Source organism: Lygodium microphyllum, chromosome 6 (genome assembly GCF_053477565.2).
Source record: "Lygodium microphyllum isolate KBCC chromosome 6, Lygodium_microphyllum_v1.1.10, whole genome shotgun sequence".
NCBI classification, from domain to species: domain Eukaryota; kingdom Viridiplantae; phylum Streptophyta; class Polypodiopsida; order Schizaeales; family Lygodiaceae; genus Lygodium; species Lygodium microphyllum.
The window spans coordinates 161,547,849-161,568,628 of NC_141140.1; the positions used below are offsets into that span (position 1 = coordinate 161,547,849).

At 39.3% G+C, this 20,780-nt stretch overlaps 1 protein-coding gene across 1 annotated transcript; it reads left to right on the forward strand.

The window, feature by feature from the left end:
* Positions 1-2,586: 2,586 nt before the first annotated feature.
* Positions 2,587-5,429, forward strand: LOC148035349 (cysteine protease XCP2-like). The gene is made up of 4 exons (XM_087680371.1): positions 2,587-3,221; positions 4,311-4,552; positions 4,635-4,775; positions 4,959-5,429. Exons 1-4 carry the CDS (start codon positions 2,747-2,749, stop codon positions 5,205-5,207), a joined length of 1,107 nt encoding a protein of 368 aa, XP_087536497.1. The 5' UTR covers positions 2,587-2,746; the 3' UTR covers positions 5,208-5,429.
* The last annotated feature ends 15,351 nt before the right edge of the window (positions 5,430-20,780 follow it).

Genomic DNA, 20,780 nt, shown 5'->3' on the forward strand with positions numbered 1-20,780 from the left:
CAATTCCCAAGTTTTTGAGCAGGATTTTGGGTAGGCCATACAGGATAGACAAATTATGCCATTGGCAAGCAGTTGTTCTCAACATTATTTTGTTTTTTTATGTGCACCAACCATATTCAACATCAGTCGGCTAGATTTAACATACTAACACGATCAAATTTATGTATTATTTTATGCATATGTAGGCAAGCCTATCCTTCGATCAAAATCACTTCAATTTTTTGCATGTTGAGAGAGAGCTCTAGTTGGTTATACACTCATAACCTGTTGTATATATCTCTGCCTTTAGTATTCAGCATTCATACTTGCTGTCTTCAACATTGTAACATCTCTTTCTTTTTCTCTCTTCTCTCCATGTTCATTTATTTATTTCAATCTAGTCATACACTTTTGCATTTGCTACACTTTGACATGATGATCTGTGTTGATTTTGTGCGACATGTAATAATGAAAGGTAAACCATGGCTGCATGATTTACTTGAAACAAAGTACATTTGACACTTTTGCATGGCTCAAAGTCCCACTTTAAACAAACACACATTGTAAAGTGAAGTATATCACGCAGCATTGACTGGCTATTTTAGGCAACATAAATTTGTAAGTGATGAATGAAGGATAATAAAAAATTGGCAACACCGCAAACATTTAGCATTTGCATAGTATTGCATAAAACACACTTATTTTGATGTGAGAACAAAGGAAATGCAAAGTTCCAAAAACACAAAACTACATTATGCTTATTGAAATGACTATTCTAGTGTTTACAAGAGGGTCTTTTTCCTATGTAACGGTTCATTCCAAGTCATATTGGGCTATGTTACATCAGTTATAAGACTTGATCCGATCCGCATGTGATAGGCCATGCAGTAAATTTGAGCACTAAATATTTTCTTTCATGATTCGGTGACTTACATGCTTTAACAGAAACAACCACCACACTTCAATACAATGTAGGAGGACAAACATGCATGACAAACATGTAGGAATGCCTTTTCTTCATTTTCTGGACTCCTTACATTCATTAAGAAAAAGTATATATGAATCATTAACAAGTTATGAGGACATTACCTGAAGATGTGCATTGATGGAGCACAATGCAAATATAATTTAAGTAGGATGCATAGGGGGCTTTGCATGAATCGAGAATGCAATGTAAATCGATGAAAAGGTAATAGTAAAATTTCATAAGCAATTTGTAATTGAACAACTACTTGCCTTCCATTGTACTTGCCTTTAAACTCAATCACGTGTAGATAATCTACTCAAAAACACATGTGGATGATCTACTTAGAACAAGATTGGAAGACTTCCCAACTAGAATCACAACACGTAATCGAACAATTACAGTTGGACCATCGTGTCAATAATTCTTTTAAACAAAAGGACAATAAATCCACACAAATTAGCAAACATTTGCGATCCAAGAAATGTAGGGTGGGTGGGGGCAAGATGCAAGAAGAAGAAGAAGGATAAGAAGGGTAGTACGGTTAGGCATCTTGAATAAGCCAAGCGTACCTTTGTGCAAAGTGGTTCGTCGACATGCTTGTGCCTCAAAACCAGTAGGTTGCAGAAGAGCAAACAATATCCATGGCAAGAAACTTATTGCTTGAGCTAGAGAAGATGTTGTTGCTACAAAAGTAGGGTAGATCAAACGGTTGAAAGACCTCATTTCTGGTAAGTCCTTGTGCAGGCCAGGAGGTGTAACCTCAAAATAGTGGGGTATTTTAGGAGGGAAAATGAGAGCAAGCAAGTTTTACACAAAGCTGGGGGTTTTGAGAGAAAATTGGGAAACCCCTAAACCCCCCCTCCCCCCTTCCCCCCCTCCCCCCAAGGTGTTTAGAGGGGCTCCTAGATTGCAATCAGAACCTTTTAGAAAACCCCTCGTGTGAACAGCTCCAAGAAGTACACCGCAATGGGCTGTGCCTAGAAGTACACGCGCTGTTGTAAATGTTTCTTTTCTCTTGGCCTTTACGTATATTAATACACAGGAGCACATTATACAATTTTAAAAGGCTGTTGATGTGGGCAAGTGGGAGGATTGGCAAATGACTTTAGAGATTGAGGGACGTTTAAAATCAGGGGTGCGAGAAATTTGGGCCTATTAAAAAATTCCGCCCCTCAAAAAGAGGGAAGACTGGAAGAGGTTTGGGGCGGGCAAAAGGGCGATAACTTATAAGACCGAAAGAAAGTAGAAAGGGATGCGATTGGTTGAATGGGAGTTCAAGAAGCGATGCAGGCAGCGCAGACACAGGGTCTCGAAAGAAAGAGAAAAAAGCCGTGCGCATCGGGCAAATGTGAGGACATGATGCGTGGCGGGCGCTGATAGGGTGGCGGGCCAATAGCGCAGGGTTGAAACGGAGTGGCGCGAGAGACACGAGGAACCCGTGCTTTGGCATATTCCTTTGGCACGATAGAGACCAGAGATAAAGTAAAAAAAAAGAGAGAGAGAGAGAGAGAGGGAAGCACGAGTCAGCAAGGTTTAACAGGCGAGAGAGACCGAGAGAGGGAAGGGTTAGAAAATTGCAACACTAGAGAGAGAGAGAGAGAGAGAGAGAGAGAGAGAGAGAGGGGGGGGGGGGGATTATTGATCTCGCGATTCCTCTCGCCTTTTGCCGTGTACAACAAGTTCTCCTTTCCCTGCTCCTCTCTCGCCCTTAACCCTATCGCTAGGTGCTATCCCTTCCCCCACCCTTATGTAACTCCTCCTCCTCCCCACATCCCTCCTCGCTCTCCCCTCTGTCTCGCCATGGCTTCCCCTTCCTCCTTCCTCTTCGCCTTCTCCCTCCTCCTCCTCCTCGCTTCCCTCTCATCCGCCTCCCGCCATGTCGAGTACAAGCCCGAGGACCTCTCCTCCGAGGACAGGCTCCTGCGCCTCTTCGAGCACTGGATCCACCGCCACTCCAAGGACTACCGCATCGGACGTGACGGCTCCTCCGAGAAGCACAGCCGCTTCCAGATCTTCAAGCGGAACCTCTTCTACATCCATGAGCATAATAGTAAGGCCGGCCCGCACACGCACAGGCTAGGCCTCAACAAGTTTGCAGATCTCACCCTGGAGGAGTTCAAGGCCAAGCACCTCGGCTTCCGGCCTTCGGCCGCCAAAGCTGGCGTCCTCAAGCAAGTCCGCCGATCTACCTGCAGCAGATCTGATGCACTCCCTCATGCCATGGACTGGCGCCAGAAGGGTGCCGTCACCCCTGTGAAAGACCAGGGACAGTGTGGTAAGTCTTACTTCCTCTTATACTGCCTTCTCTCGTTGAAAGGCTATGCTCCTGAGCCTTGCCTGGCATGTTAGATCTTTGTTCCCTCTTTGAAGACTCTATTCTGTAAGTTTGTCCCATTAAGCTTTCCGTAAGAACTTTATTTTGCTTGATCCTCAGAAGCTTTCCATAATGTGTTACTTATTCTCTTTTACATGAGATCTTTGTCCCGTTAATTATAATCCTTACGGGATTTTCATAGGAACTTTGGTGAGCTTTTATTTGGTTTAAGCCTTTGGTGCCTTCTTAAATGTATTTGTTGTGGTCTCGAAGGGAGGTCTTTGTCCTGCAAGTTTATCCTAGGATGCTTTCCTTATGAGAAGCTTGTATCGCAAGCTAGTCATTAGAAACTCTATCGAAACCTTCATCTGCAAGTCAAACCTTTGCGCCCAAGACATATAGAAGCTCCCCCATACGAACTTTGTTTTCCTAATTCTAATTCCATAAGGTCTGTGTTCTTTTTATGTTACTCCTTAAAAACTTTTGATAACGTCCTTTAAGTCGGTTCGTATAATTTTTTAATAGGATCTTTATTTTACTTGGTGCTTTCTTAAAGATGTTTGTTGTGGTCTTGACATGAGGTCTTTGTTCTGCAAGCTTATCCTAGGATGCTCTCCTCAAAAGAATATTGTATCGCAAGCTAGTCATTAGAAGCTCTCTTTCTAAGCCTTGATCCGCAAGTCGGTCCTTTGCGCCTTCGCAAGACATTTTGGAGCTACTTACAGAGTGGCATTGTAGTTGGCTTTATGGTGGTCTGATAATCTCTGAATGCTGACCTTTTCCATACGTCAGTCTTTGTTTTTAATAGTTTCCTGACCATTAGTATGCCGCGCTTTTGAGTCGTGTCTAGGTATATCCAGGGTCTTATTTTTGGTCCTTTCTGTGAAAATTGCGTCTGTTGTGAATGTTCAACAGGTCTTCTGGGGTGAGCTCCATTATTCATGCGATCTTAATATGGGAAACACATCTTGTTTTAGGACTGAACGATCTAACTTGGAAGTCTTTGTGGCGGTCGTGGTTCTTAAAACCTGTCTTTTGTTGACTGGACAGGGAGCTGCTGGGCCTTCTCCTCTGTGGGGGCTATTGAGGGCGCCCATGCCATTGCAACTGGTGAGCTTGCGAGCCTCTCTGAGCAGGAGCTTGTGAGCTGTGTGCACAGCAATTATGGGTGCAACGGTGGGCTTATGGACCCCTCCTTTGAGTGGGTGATTAAGAATGGTGGCATCAACTCAGAGGATGGGTATCCCTATGTCAGTGGCACCGGCAGATCCAAGTTCTGCAAGTGGCTGAAGGTGTGCTACTTTGATCTGGTTGGTAGCATCCTTCTGATTTGTATTATGTTCATGATGTCTCACGAAGACTTCTGTTCTGCAGAAGTTGAAGAAAACTGTCACCATTGATGGCTATGAGGATGTCAACCCTAATGATGAAGATGCCCTCATGTGTGCTGTGTCACAACGCCCTGTCAGTGTTGCAATCAATGCTGGGACATCTGACTTTCAGCTGTATGCAGATGTAAGTTTATGCTTGTCTTAGTACTGCACTAAATCTATTTACCCTCTGTTCTTAATACTGCAGATATTTAGAGTGAACCGTTTGCTCTGTGATTGCACATCTAGATATAGTCTCATCTAGGAGGAATATGTAGAAAGGGCTATGGTATGTATATCAAAATTTGTTGGTGTTTACTCTGTGCAGGGTATATTTAGTTCATGCTCTGATGACCCCAATGATATTGATCATGCGGTCCTTGCTGTGGGTTATGGCACTGACAAGAATGGCAGGGACTACTGGATCATTAAGAACTCCTGGAGTGAGGAGTGGGGTTTGGATGGTTATGTGCATATTGCAAGGAGCACTGGCAATCCTCGAGGGGTATGTGGTATCCACTCCTTCCCATCGTACCCTGTTGCCAAGTCAACTTCTGAATTGGTGAGCACCATGTAAATTTGGTGCTGACATAACAATTTCGGTGAGGGGCCCTTGTGGCCTCTCGCTCAATTTTAATGGTTCTGAATACTGTATAGAACATGACACAGATTGTCCATGGTACTTTGGTAGGGATTCCCTTAGGTGCTAAATGCACATGAGGTGACACAAAACTATGTTGTCTTTTAATCTGTTTTTTTGTACAGTAACTTGACTATAATAACAACTTTATTGTGTGTATATATAGCTATGGGTTACAGAAACTTGCATGATTTGTGTTTACTTTTACAGATAAGTTGCCTGCACTAGCCCATGTAAGAAGAGTATTTGTTAAGATGCCTGCACTAGCCCATGTGATCAGAGTATTTGTTAAGATGCCTGCACTCTCCCATGTGAGCAGAGTATTTGTTAAGATGCCTGCACTAGCCTATGTGAGCAGAGTATTGTTTTGAAAAAAACCCTTAACTGTAGATGCATGCACATACACATACAAGACCTGTTTCTTTATCCTGTTATAATGCTACTTGCACTTATTTGCTATGATTTTGGCTTATCAACAGTATGGAAGTCTTAAGCTTTGCAAATAATGATACCAACATGGTTTTTAATGTGAAATAATTTTGGCATCATCTGAAAAGACTATTTATAGGCTTCCAAACAATCGAATGGCAATTGAGATATCATTTGAAACTTGATATCCCAGTTTGTTGACTTCTACCGTCCTAGGGAACACTTTGAAAGCTAGTATACATTGAAAACATTATCTTCAAGAGATGCAATATTGTCTGTAATAGGGTTTGTGATGACAGGTCTCTTCCCAAACAAAACTGTAATTTAATTTGCCAGCACATGTAACATAGTTATTGATACAAATGGTAATTCTTGAGCAACAAGCATTACTAAAGAATGATACAATCATGGTTGTCAGGTTTTCTGGTGACCTTTAGCTAGTGAGCATTCAAGTTTTGGACTGCTTTGGCAGGGCTTCAGTCGTCTATCACAATGCCACCATCCTTGTCTCACAGTGAACAATGACAACCATAGTGCTACTAGCAGACTGTTTTCTGTGTTTCCCCTTTTAGCGCTAGTTAGCTTCATTATGAACTGGATGGTAGCCCTTTGTTTCTATTGATTCTAAAAGAAACGTAGATTCCTGGCCTGCCCTTTCAAAATCGGCACTAAAGTCCATGTTCTTTGTGTGCACTACCATCAAAGGTCCCTTGATTTGTATCAGTCCATGTTCTTGTGCTCAACCATCAAAGTTGATTTGTATGAAGTCCATAGCTGCTGGTAGCAGTCTTACCTGCTCGCTTTCATTGCTTCAGACTACCGTCAGCATGATTCTTAGATTGCTATCCACCTGCAAAACATCCCTCACATCGAGTGCACTCTGCCTTTCAACCTTTTCATCTCTTCCAATCCAAACTTTCCCTACGTAGCTTGTTTTTGCCGCTAAACCTTTTCATCCCTTCGCTTTCATTGCTTCAGACTACTGTCTGCACGATTGCTATCCACCTGCATGATATCCCTCACATTGAGTGCACTTTTTGCCAATTAAATTATTTCATCTCTTCCAATCCAAACTTTTCATACGTAGCTAGTCTCTTTTCATGCAACTCCCAATCGCTCCACCTGCAAGACATCCCTCACAGTGAGTGCACTTTTTGCCATTAAACCTATATCTCTTCCAATCCAAACTTTTCATACGTAGCTAGTCTATTTTCATGCAACTCCCAATCGCAACAGGCATTGGCTGCCAAGAGTAATCAATCGCAGTCAGTTCTAAATGACAATAGGTAGGCCATAAAGTCCTTAAAGGAGGATCTCACATTGGACTAGCCTGAGTAAGATGAGTAGCAGGGCCTCTTTATTTGCTGGTCAGTCTTGAAGATTCCCTCGAGTTATAGATGGTACCAATTATCTGCATCCAATAAGTGTTCCCGTTTCCCAGTCGGCTCGGCCTTGTGGGACCTCTTCCCCGCATCCAGTTAGTGTTCCCGTTTTTGTTGTCTCGGCCTTGTGCAGAAGTCAACCAGATAAGAGTAGAGATTGTACCTTGGACGTTAAGATCTGCGACCAGAATCAACGAAGAAAGATCTGCAATACCTCTGATCTTGCCCTGCCACTGAGAATTACTCCAGCTTGACGGATTCTTGTTTCAGCTTCTGTGAGATAAACATGCGTCTTCTTCAAGGACAAGTATGTGGACCGCAGGACGCAGCTTTAGGAATCAAGCAGGGGATCATAAAGTATGAAAAGTTAACATGAACCTCGATTATCACCACACAAATTGGATAAACTTGTAAGCAATGTAATTAATCAAGATATACTTCTGTTTGTTGTGCTATTCTTGAGGGGGACTTCGGTGTAATATGAGTCTTCGACCATATGGTGCCCTACAATAGAGCAAGCACTTTTGCAGCTAGAATCTCGATAGGTCTCATATGGGATCTTTTGACAAGAGAATTTGAACGATTTGTGGTTCAGAGGTTTGCTAGTGAACCCATAGCCCGAGCTCGCATCGCATGTGTCTCGGGCAAGACCTTGGAGCAAAATGCAGGTGTAAACAAAGACCAATCAATTTTGGTAACGTTCTTACTATAGTGGTCAATATAGCACTAGGAATTCCTAGTGCTGCACTACCCTTTGTGGTAATTGTCACACTACCAGGTACTCCCTCGCCACTCATAGGGGAACAGACCAGACAGAGGAAGGAAAACAGACTGAAACAAAATCACCTTTGGTTGCCCAAGGTTACGTAGTCTTCGTAAACGGCAAAAACATAGTATATGCAGAGACAGCTTTCAGAGTTAGAGAAGAAGACGATTACCTCACACGAAGAAAAGCAACGTCATGTAGAGTCCACCATTGACTTGCAAGAACACACTTGCAAAAAAACTCACATACAATAGATACTATCATTACAACGTAGCATCTATGTGAAGAAGCATGAGTAGTTAAAGACGAACATGAAATAAATATATTAATACATTAGTAGTTCATGCATTAGTTTTGCTTAGCTCCATAATTTCTAAACTCAAGTGGAAGAAAATAGTAAGGAAATCGAATGGCTGAGGATGAAATTGCAAGATGTGAGGACAGAGATCACACTATTGAGGCTAGAACATTGTCCAAAGAAAACAATAGAAAGCCCAACTAGTCTTTCTAGCAGGGAAAGTAGAGGAAAACTACAAGGCTCAAGCTTGGTTAAAGGTAGCCTTTATAGATCCGTAGAATTACCTTTGGAATGAGCCTAATAGGAGTGATTGCCCAAGTGAAAGGAGGAGCTAAAAAAACATAGGAAGAAATCATACAAAAATAGGCTATATATAGTGAATATCTCTATATATGAAAAATTAGTTCAAGTACAGGTAGAAGTTTACACATGCAATCTCTCTGGAACATGAGCTTTACCATATGACGTGGAGGAGTTGAAGGCTCAGTTGGGTCTTGCCATCATTGCAATTGAGGAGTTAGATCCTGGTAAAGAGCTCTAAGCTCCTTACTTTTGATCCTACAAGGGGGAGACTAGTCAATCATCTTTGTAATAATGGCTCAATAAGCGCTGTAAGTTATAGGAGATATGTAACCAGATCTTTTTGAGCAATTCCAATCTATAGAAGCTTTATTGTGTGCCTTGGAACGACTAAGGACATGGCACCTCTCATTGTTTATGTTGGTCTAATGGATTTTGACTAACCAAAGGATGGATCCTTGGGGTGATGCACTATTCTCAAGGCAAATGAGCTTTGCTTGGTTTGCTTTTTGCTACTTGATGCCGCATGAATGGGTGAATGTGCTCTATTGCCTATATCCCAAGTGGCATAATAAGTAGCTTTGTGGAATATACAAGTTTTCTAATATCCCCAATGTAAACTTGGTAATGTGTAATAAGATTTATTCGTTTCAATAGAGGTTTGAGGCTATTCTTTAATAGTTTTCTCAAGAAATAGCCAACTACCCAAACCGCTCGTTTGTTTTGATTGCAATCACCTCAGCTTTTGTTGAACTTTTGATCCCACTCATATAGATGGCCTATAGTTCTTATATTTTGATGTAAATATGGGGATTGATTGTTTTGCCATAGCATGGTTCCATCTTGGCGTGTTAGTCCTTCTATCTTGATGTACTTCTCATCTTGAAGACATGGTGGATAGTTGTTTTGCATGCTATTCACACCCATTCTACCTAGAGTCTTCCATCTATAGCTATGAGAGTCAGTAAAGAAATACTTACTCAACAAGGACTGTCTTTTGTATACCTTGTAGCACTCTAAGAATAAAGACCATTTAAATAAAACCAAAAAATGTCCTCAATTGGTAGTGATGTAGTAGAATTGTATTGGTTGAGTATCTTGATTTACAACTTAACTAAAGATATTTACTCGTTGTAGGACTACATGCGCCAAAAAAAGCAAGGTAACCTTTTTTAATGTTTTGGAATGCATTTGGGATTGAACTTACTACAAATAAGCATGGCCTTTGAAGTTTCCTATCATTTAAATAAAACCAAAAAATGTCCTCAATTGGTAATGCTATAGTAGAATTGTATTGGTTGAGTATCTTGATTACAACTTTACTATAGATATTTACTCGTTGTAGGACTAATTGTGCTAGAAAAAGCAAGGTAACCTTTTTTGATGTTTTAGAATGCATATGGGTTTGAACTTACTACAAATAAGCAAGGCCTTTGAAGTTTACTAGTATTGTTTGCAAGACAACATGCTGATACCATTCATTGTTTAGTTTGGGAATCTTTATCCAAATTTTTCAATGGCACACATTTATCAATGAGTCAATACATGTACAAAGAAGAGTTGAAGCAAATAGAGCCACCTTCTAAAGACAACTCAAGGTGGACTAACCCCAAACAAAGAGGTTGGATGATCTTTAGGTCTTGCATTGTAGCAGCCCATGATGAGAGTTATGTATAATGATAATGTAGTGCCGCCATATATTTCTATAAATGTCTTGGTAATGCTTGGATCAAATATTATTTCAAAAAAAAAGAGAGCATTTATGCTCATTATAGCTAGGGCTCAACCTCCTAGCCCATTTCCCCTACTTCATACTCTCATAGCACATAAAGGGCAAGGCATCCTAGGCATGCTCATATGACTTGTCATGTTGAGTGCCCTCTTCCCTTCGATTAAGTGGTTGAAGCCCCTTGTCCCACATTTCTTGGAAAAAAACCAGATCGGTGTTAAACAAGTATGTAAATTATTAACACATTTGCACATTTGTATGTTGTTAAAAGTGGATTTAACTAATAAAATTTAATACATACAACTAAAATATGAGAAAATCCAAAAGACTAAAATAGAATGTTTAACGTCAAACAAAGTAAAAGCATTTGTGTAGATGCAATTTTCTCAAAAAATTACCCACCTTATGACTTTACATCACATTAATTAATACTAGGATCACATTAGGCTAAACCCACAAGAAACAAGTGAAATCACTTTTTTATAATAAAATGATAGGAGGAATAGGATAAATAAAGAAAACAAACCTAATTTTCTTTTCACAAAGCTAAACACTAACTTTACTTTTTGGGAGGAAAATTAATAGAAAAATACGAAAAGCATATTGTGTTCTCTCTCTCTCTCTCTCTCTCTCTCTCTCTCTCTCTCTCTCTCTCTCTCTCTCTCTCTCTCTCTCTCTCTCTCCCCTTCCCCAAGAAGTCCCTATTATATTTGTTTTTCTTTGAAAAAAATCATACAAGCATCCATCTTGCGAATCAAATCAAACCCTTGGAGCCATGTGATCTAGTGTTGAAGAGAGAGTCCATCAGTATGTTCCATTCAAAGCAATGCAATTGATGTTGGAAGCAACATTCTAAATTTTTTTGGCCTAGTTGTTGATCATACACTCTTCTTCCTCATAAGCATCTCATATTACGTCAATTCTTAAGTTTGTTCACACTTAGACAAACCCTAAATCACTTACTCTAAATCCTGTTTTTGCAAGAGACTATCTAGAGGTGATCGAGATGAATAGATGACATTAGAATGAGCTACAAAAATTCAAAGACTATTGCTCGAGCCCTGCTTTGCTCTTTGCAATAGTACATTAGTGTTTGGAGATCGTCTCCTTGGTTGTGCACAAAAGGCATCTTGAAAACTAGTTCTATGGTAGTGAAGCAATGTAGATGGATTGTACATGAAACCATAATTTATGAACCTTTGTCTTAAGTAGAGGCATAATTTGAGTCTAAATTGCAATCTAAGGAAGCCATGGAAGCCCAACAATCTAAAATGGCAATGGTTGTGTTGCAACCCTAGATTGTAGTAATTGCATGCAATCACAGTTGGCCAAATGATGACAAGCAGGTTGGGAAATTAATAGAGTAATGATTTCTATGAAATTCCACTTTTGAATCATCAATTTTCTCACTTAGTTTCATGAGGATGGTTATCCATACATTAAACGGTTGAAAAAAGAGAAATCAAGTGTTAGAAAAGTAAACTAGGATTTTGTATTTAAAAATTGTGTATTTTAAGAGTTAAATTAAACAAAACCCAAGAGACCTCAAAAAGACCTTTAGATATCACTTCATTTTTTAGGAACGAAAAATGGGAACAAACTAAAGGATAGATTCATCTATGACATGATCATTTAATTTTGTTTGTTTGTGATTGCTTTGGATTTGTGTATGATGAGGTTATTTTACCTTGAATCTATGCTTGTGATGAAAAAGAGGATACATTGGTAAAGATTATTGGGATTTGCACACCAATGAGACTTGAGCATCTTATATGATGCTAGAAATGCTCATCTTGCAAGATGAGGATCCAACAATTTTGCAAGAGAGATAGGTGTTTCATTTTATATGGAACTCCTTTGGAATAACCAAACTTTGTAACCTAAAGTGTCTTAAGTCTACCTCACAGGGGTAAGCTTTGCCTCAACCACACAAGGATCGAATTGAAGTGGGCGTAAAATTTTTACTATGGTCTCCTATCAACATCATCTAGCATCAGATTAAGGTGATTACTTTGCTATCATTCCCCAAAATGAAGTGGACTAGTGCTGCACTTTATTCAAAGAGAGTGAGAAACAAGGGGGAGCGATATGCATCAACTCCTCTACCCATATGATATAGTCTTGACTCTAACACCCTAAAGCAATATTGGTTGAGATCTAGGATGAGATATTAGGAGAGTCAGCATTCGGCCCTTCCTAACTTGTCCTAATCTAGTGCTTTGATTTTTCTAATGGAAGCTTCTCAACTAACTGAGGCCACCTGTTGTTGGAAAGACTTGCTGGAAATCTAACCATTGCTTCCCAACTAACCGAGGCCAACTGTTGTTGGAAAGACTTGTTGGAAATCTAACCATTGCTTCCCTCAAGCAGTAGTTTTAGTTTTCTAATTAACTTGACACATTCCCTTTGGAAAATAAAATATCTATTCAAATCCATTGTCTTTAGAATTATTACAATAATTTTTCGAGTCCATATGAAGTCTTTGCTTGAAGGATAGAAAACACAAAGTCCATCAGGGCCTTTCGAGAGGAGATCTATCCTAGGCTCATAGGGGTTAAGATAGTCCTAAAACCCAAGAGACCTCAAAAAGACCTTTAGATATCACTTCATTTTTTAGGAACGAAAAATGGGAACAAACTAAAGGATAGATTCATCTATGACATGATCATTTAATTTTGTTTGTTTGTGATTGCTTTGGATTTGTGTATGATGAGGTTATTTTACCTCGAATCTATACTTGTGATGAAAAAGAGGATACATTGGTAAAGATTATTGGGATTTGCACACCAATGAGACTTGAGCATCTTATATGATGCTAGAAATGCTCATCTTGCAAGATGAGGATCCAACAATTTTGCAAGAGAGATAGGTGTTTTATTTTATATGGAACTCCTTTGGAATAACCAAACTTTGTAACCTAAAGTGTCTTAAGTCTACCTCACAGGGGTAAGCTTTGCCTCAACCACACAAGGATCGAATTGAAGTGGGCGTAAAATTTTTACTATGGTCTCCTATCAACATCATCTAGCATCATATTAAGGTGACTACTTTGCTATCATTCCCCAAAATGAAGTGGACTAGTGCTGCACTTTATTCAAAGAGAGTGAGAAACGAGGGGGAGCGATATGCATCAACTCCTCTACCCATATGATATAGTCTTGACTCTAACACCCTAAAGCAATATTGGTTGAGATCTAGGATGAGATATTAGGAGAGTCACCATTCGGCCCTTCCTAACTTGTCCTAATCTAGTGCTTTGATTTTTCTAATGGAAGCTTCTCAACTAACTGAGGCCACCTGTTGTTGGAAAGACTTGCTGGAAATCTAACCATTGCTTCCCAACTAACCGAGGCCAACTGTTGTTGGAAAGACTTGTTGGAAATCTAACCATTGCTTCCCTCAAGCAGTAGTTTTAGTTTTCTAATTAACTTGACGCATTCCCTTTGGAAAATAAAATATCTATTCAAATCCATTGTCTTTAGAATCATTACAATAATTTTTCGAGTCCATATGAAGTCTTTGCTTGAAGGATAGAAAACACAAAGTCTATCAGGGCCTTTCGAGAGGAGATCTATCCTAGGCTCATAGGGGTTAAGATAGTCCTACAACACCCAAGTAATTATAGTCAGCCCTCCACCACCCCCCCCCGCCCCCCCCCCCCCCCCCACCTTGGGTCTTAGGCTTTGTTGATGAGATGACTTTCGTTGGTCTATTTCATTTCCATTTTCTTAATCGTGGTGGTCGTCTTTGATTCCTAATCAAGAATGAGATGATGCATCTATCTCAAGCATTGAAGGACTTCCTTCTTCAAAAGATCTAAGTGTAATTTAATATATTTTTGATTTCAATTTCATGGTCTTTAGTTGAGATTTATTTTCTTTCCAATAATGAAATTCTCATCAAGAGACTTTGCTAGAAAATTATGTAGGAAAGTACCAATGTTCTACTAACCCTAGCTAGTTTCAAAGATTAATATATCTTTATTAGCTAATTAGGACAGTATCTAACCAATGTTACGATTATCTTAACTTCTTTGAGTTTTGATTGCATAAGGATTTCCTTTTAAAAGATAGAAGTTAATTCATATTTTTGATGAATTTTCTTATATTTTACTAATCAATCATTTTTTCATTGCAATATAAACATCAAATTGTGTAGAAAGTTTTATGAATAAACTAGGTATCATGATGGGAGGGGTTACTCCTATTGGGATTTGCCTCCTAAGCACCTATGCTTTTGTCCATTGACTTAACTCTCTGGATGTCCACAAGGGTCCTTGGACTCAAGTAGTTGTGTCTTAATTTGTTATCATTTCAACTAATATTTTTAGTACTATAATATCCAAATATACTTTTCAAAACACAAGAAGGACAACTAGACTTGAGTTGGTGTGGTGGGAACATTGTTTGTACGTTCTACTTCTCGCCTAGCTCCAACGTTCCTTCGTTTTCTAGGGATTAGGTGCACTAGAGTCAAGACTTGTTAAGGTAGAAATACAAGCTCTAAGGAGGTCTAGATTTGGGTTGAGTAAGAAGAAAGTATTAGATTGTGAAGAGTGAGCATTGATAGTAAGATAAAGGAGACGACATAATGCTTCTTGATCCAGATTTGGAGATTTTTGATGCATTTTTGGGTGGGTTTAGGATAGTGAGTAGAAGATGCATCAAGGATGAAGGTAGTAATGGAAAAAATAGTAATAGGAAATGGAGAGGGGGTTAGTATTAATAGTTGGAAATTCAATAGGATTTAGTGTGAGAGTATGCAAATGGAGATAGGAGAGTGATTTGTAGTGGGCAAGGAAATTCATGTGAGAAGCTTAATCCTTTGGGACCTTGGTATGTTCCTATTCTCCTTCTTTCTCTCTTTCTCTCTTTATCTCAATCTTTTCATTCTATCTCTCTCTTTCCTTTTTGCCTTTCTGTCCCCCCCCCCCCCCGCCCCGCTTTAGTGCAATAAAAAATTTCATATAGTCTCACAAGCCATATGGTTAAGGCTTTATATAGCCTTTGCATTACTTATTTTTAGGTTTCCATTGCCTTTCTTTTCTCCTACTTAATTAGCCAAAAGGATTTTGGTCTCTATGGAGATGATCATGAATGTTCTTTTCATGATCATGGTTGCTTTGGATATTTGTAGTGAGCGAGAGATGGAGAAGACATTGCAATTGGTGACATTGATGATGATGGTTGTAAAGAGGATAATAATGTCAATTTGTTGAAGGCTTAAACTTTTCCCCTTTTTAATAAAAAGTCTAAAGTTTAATATACCCTTTCCCCCTTAGAGGAATTGAGAGATCCTCATCTCAAGAGAAACTAGGGGTATTATTCATATAGGGCTTCATCATCAATGCAAGTTGCATCTTCTTTAGGATAGGAGTCCTTCCATTGGATGAGGTATTCCCTTAGTGTTCTACTTCTTAGGATTCTCTCCTTTCAATCACATGTTCTCTCAAGCTAGAGCTCAAGGACTCCTTGGCTCAACATTACAAATTTTTGATCATCTAGTACATGATTAGGGTTGGGTACATAAGCCGTAAGCCAACCAGCATGTGGATCCTTAACACTAGACTTGTAGCAGGCCACAAAAGCGGCCACAAACCAATCTCAAAATTTTGCACAAATATCCAATTTTAAAACATTTATAGCAGAGAAAAATTATAAGGCTTGGAGTAGAGGAGGGTATCGACATGTCCACAAAATTTGAAATCAATTAATGTTATCAACATCAAAAGATGTACGGACCACAAGTTGTGTAAAATTTCAGATAAATGTGGGGGGGAAAGTTTGGAGGAGAATGGTTCACTTTGGAGGGTGGGGTTGATGAGTTCTCTTTAGGGAGTGAGGGTTAGGGTGGGAAAGCTCTTATTGGATATGATATTATTAGAAAACCCTCCCTCCTTCACTAGCCTAGAGACCTCGAGATACGCTTGACACACATTCTCCCTCTTGCTTCTAATATTTCTACTCTCTTTTTTGATGCACACTGCTTCGTGTGTTGTAGGCTTTTGAGGACACTAGTCATTCTTGGGAGCTCCACGATTATAGTTGTTGCGTCTTCTACAATCGTCTCTCCTTTGTAGCATCTAAGGTTATAACATGTGAGGATAGCTCAAGTATGTCTATATTTACCCGACTGTCATGATCCTATTCGTTTAGATCAGGATAGCTCAAGTGTCACTCGATGCTAGTAGTAGACACAAGCTATAGCAGCTTGGCTTCTGCCTCCGCAACCTTTCGAGATTATTGTCTTGTCATTATGCATAGTAACAGGGTGTGAACCGACTCCAATAACAAATTGTTATCAACACCAATAGCAGGCTGGCAGCCGGTAGGTTGTCATCCCTCAATGCTGCGCCAATAGTAGCTCCTTGTGAATCGATGCCAGTTATAGCCACCCATACAACCACCAAACACACGCCAAAAAGGGTGGTGATTCTGCTTCCAAGGTTAGCAATATGTGGGGTGGCTAGCTTGACATGATTAGTTAATCATTAAATTTAGCTACTAGCTGGAAATTATTACAACTACACATAATAACATCCATGACACATCATAGTTCATGCCTCTTCTATCATATACACTTAGCTAGCTTATGTGTTCCAATGTGATGAATAATGTGGTGAGTAGTATGAGTAACAAGTCTAAGATTGTTGTGCTATTACCTTTTCGCCTCTCTTCTCTCTCTCCCTTGCAAGATCTTGACATATGGCATCATGAAAGAATGTCTATGTAGGTAATGGGTATTGCAACTTCATCTATGTCACATCCTTATCATGGTAGAGAGCTAAAGGTGCTAGTATCATAGTGGGGAAAGGCTTTTGCATGTCAATAGTTTGGAAAGAGTGGTATAATGAGTTTTACATTCGAAAGATCATTGAGTATGATGCATCCAAAAGCATTTGTCAAGCAACAAAACGATCCAGTCCATTATGACTTTTCTTTAGAAACCCTAACAAATTTTCTAATATCAAATGAAAATAATGTATTTATCAATGATGATGATGATGATATACCATTGCCAACCTTTAGAAAAAGAAAGTTGCAATATATGAGAGAAAATGCTTGCGTGAATGATGCAAATGCTAAATATGCACAAGAGGATGGACTAAATAAGCAAAATGCAAATTGTGACAACCCAAGATGCACAATTGAATGAAACATTGGATGTAATTGCTCATCTCATATCCTTACCAAGTGGAAATGGGCTTGATTTATAAAATGTTGAAATCATGCAATTTGAGGCAACTCCTTTGAAATCTCATAATCATGCTTCTTATGAAACACCATTGGATGAGTAGAACGTACAAGAAAAAAGTAACTCTTCTAAAATAAGGGGTAGACCGAAGAAGCCAATTGTTCATGTAGTGGCCATAGTTCCTTGTGAGATGATAGAAGGAGACTCAAATATGGAGTTTGAATAAATAAGTGATGAGGCTATAGAATTCGAAACACTTCCAAATGGAAGAGATTTTTATGAGAGGCCTTTTGAGACAATAGAATGGGAAAGTGGAGAGGGACATCTATATGAGCCAAGAAATATATTTATCCCTCTTCTATTTTGTGAAGTAGAACCAAAAACCTTTGATACATTCTCAAAGACGAACAAGTCCATTTAATTGTTCCTTCCTTTGTTTCTTTTAGATCTTGTTGAATCAATCATAAAGGAAACAAATACAAGTTTATGTGGTTCAATTCTTTAGGGGAAAATGCGGGCACAACATTCTATTGATATGAACGCCCTCTTTCGATTTCCAGATTTAGTTCTTGCTATCTACTACCTTACAAAAGCGCTCAAATATTAAGGCTGATTGGTGAAACAAAGGATGTACTTCAATTTCTTGACTTTGGAATAAAAATGAGTCTCACAAGGTTTCAATAAATCAAACCTCTAAGTAATGGTCTAGGTTCACAATGGTTCAACTTGTAAAATCCTTGCCAGCTAAGGGGCATCATGTATACTTTGATAAATGATTTATATCATTTAAGCTTTTGCAATGGTTGGCAAACAATGGATTTGGAGGGGTAGGAACTATGGTTGTTGCAAAGAACTCAAAAGTGTGGCAGCCCAAGGATCATGTATGGTTGGATAAGTCAATAGCTCGTGGTTGATTATGCTACGCATATTGTAGAAAGAGTAGGTTGTTTGCTTGTTGTTGGCAAGATGCTAAACCCATGGTTCTTTCAAGTAATGTATGGGGTATGGGTAATGTAAGTTGCACACGACAAGTTAGTAGCACTCAAGCTATAGTTTGATGCCCTGAAACAATTGAGGAGTATAATGATAATAAGGCACGTTGTGACATCTTTCATCAATTTATGTGTCTTGCTTCATCATAATCAATTGAAGAAAGCATGATTTGTTGGATTTTGGGGACTTGTTGATGCAATCTATACTAATGTATACATAATCTATAAGCAGTAGCATCCAAAAGTATTGCACCATGAGTTCCTTGTGAGCTTACAAGAAAACTTGGTTGACAACACATAGTACATAGCAAGAGCAATAAATCACAATGTCACTATGAATGCAAACAAGAATGAAATGGGAATACTTTGCTAATGGACAATCCTATGCTTGTGAAATGTGAAGGGAGAAGCAATAAGCAATGTGTGGTATATGCGCAAAATGGAGGGAATAAAAAAATTCAAGATCTTTACAAAATTGTTGAAAAAAAAGGCATACCAAGTGCACCATATGGAAATGTGTAGCATGTGATAAGCATATGTATGCACATGAGTGCTTTGTGCAATATCACAAAGAGCTTTTATGCACGCTTTGATAGGTGAATAAATCACATTCAACATGAAGAGAGTTTAGGCAAGTCTCCTTTTACTTAGTAATCTTTGGTGAAATTTATGATCCAATATACTTAGTGTATCTACTCACCTGTTTTTTGATTTTTTGCAAGCTCTAAGTTTTCTATCATTGCCGTCATCAACACTCACAATTCTTGGAGATTTTTTGTACTTTCATATCTTACATATGACTATGGATTCTATTTATGTCCTTTTGGGATATTAAATACTTATGAGATCCTATTTTATGGGTATTGTCAAGCCATGTACAAAACATGTATTATTGCAATATCAATGTTAGAATCAAGAATCTTGACATCAAAATGACAAGCTTTCCACAACATTTTTGTGCAATATATATTTTTCCAATGATGCTTTAGCTAACTAGATTTTTGGCTTACCAACTTTTTTTACATTGTGTAATCACTTAATTTCCTTCTAGGTTTTGGAATGGGGCTTAGCCTCTTCCACAATGGACAAGACAATCAATGATGTGACTGACCAATCCATTCCTAACAAGCACTCGTAGGCACCCAACTTTATGACATGGAACCTTATGCTAGTAGGCTAATTAACTAGATCAAACTCCTCATTCCTAGTTTGTTGTGATGATATAACTTTCTTTCTATTTGCTAGCTCTATTAGAAGTTTGGATGTTGGTGCAATATTTATGCCTATTCTTTGTGCACACTTTGGAGAAATAAAGGAATGAGTGCATCCATAATCTATTAAAATACTTGTTAACCCTCAAACGAACAAGGTGGAAAAGTCAGAAAATCTAAAGCAGAAGACAAGGCCAAGGCAAAAGTGAAACAGAAGATGAAGGTGAGCCAAGAAGAATGTGGAAACATAAGAAGTGTAGAAAAGTTCTAAAGTAAGGAGAAAGGCGTACGAGAAAAAGTGCAAGTCAATACTTTTGTAAAAAAGGTGCAGGGCGCACCATGATTTATTTTAAGAGTGCTGGGCTCTCACCCGTGCAATTTGTGAAGGTAGTTGGGTGGTAGGAAGGAAGCTAGGAAGATAGGAGGACAATGGGAAAAAGGGCCTAGGCCACGGTTGGCCATGTAAAAAAGGGGATAAGAGGATGACCGCCCAAAAGGGATTTAGGATTTTGTATATAAAGTTAAAAAGTGAATGAGAAGCTCATTCTTGTGTGTGGCAAAAAGCTTCTTCTTCTTCTTCTCTTCTTCTTGCCTTCTTGCTTGTGCTTGAGAGAGGGAGTGAGAGAGTGTGAGGGAGTGAGTGTGTGAGAGTGAGGGATTGAGGAGAAGAAGCTCCCCATCTCCTCTCTTCATCTTCTTCTCTTCTCTAATCTTCTCTTGTCTCACGCGGCTATGGAGGATGGAGCTTGTTGGAGAGGGATTGAGGTTGCTTGAGCTTGTTGAAAGGATCATTGAGCTACCTGCATGCACGGGAGAGGAGGGTAATCGATCGGGCATCACGATAAGCTCACTACACCCCATAGGTAGGGAGGGCATGTCGGCTATGTGAGAGGTAGCCATAGCCGCTCGGCTTGAAACGCTTGACCAATAAGTGGTCAGTAGGTCTTGGGGGTTGAGCTTGTAGCTCCCTTCATTTTGGTCCCATTGCCGGGACCAATAGAATCGAGCCTTGAGCGTTGCGCGCTTCGAATCGAGTATAGAAGTAGGGTTTTCAGCCCGAACAAGTGCTTGAGATAGATAGGAGATTTAGGTGGTTTGATCTTTGGAACAAGTAAGTATTTTTTTGAGTAGGCAAGTAGATAAATCAACCTTAGCCACTGTTTTTGATTTTTGTTGCGCTAGGATAGAATTAGGACCAAGGAAACAGGG

Bases quoted from the DNA above. Each gene is read 5' to 3' on its own strand.
- LOC148035349 (XM_087680371.1), top strand. From the start codon at position 2,747: ATGGCTTCCCCTTCCTCCTTCCTCTTCGCCTTCTCCCTCCTCCTCCTC. The intron at 3,222-4,310 runs GTAAGTCTTACT...TTGACTGGACAG, and splicing joins GAAAGACCAGGGACAGTGTG to GGAGCTGCTGGGCCTTCTCC. The intron at 4,553-4,634 runs GTGTGCTACTTT...TCTGTTCTGCAG, and splicing joins AGTTCTGCAAGTGGCTGAAG to AAGTTGAAGAAAACTGTCAC.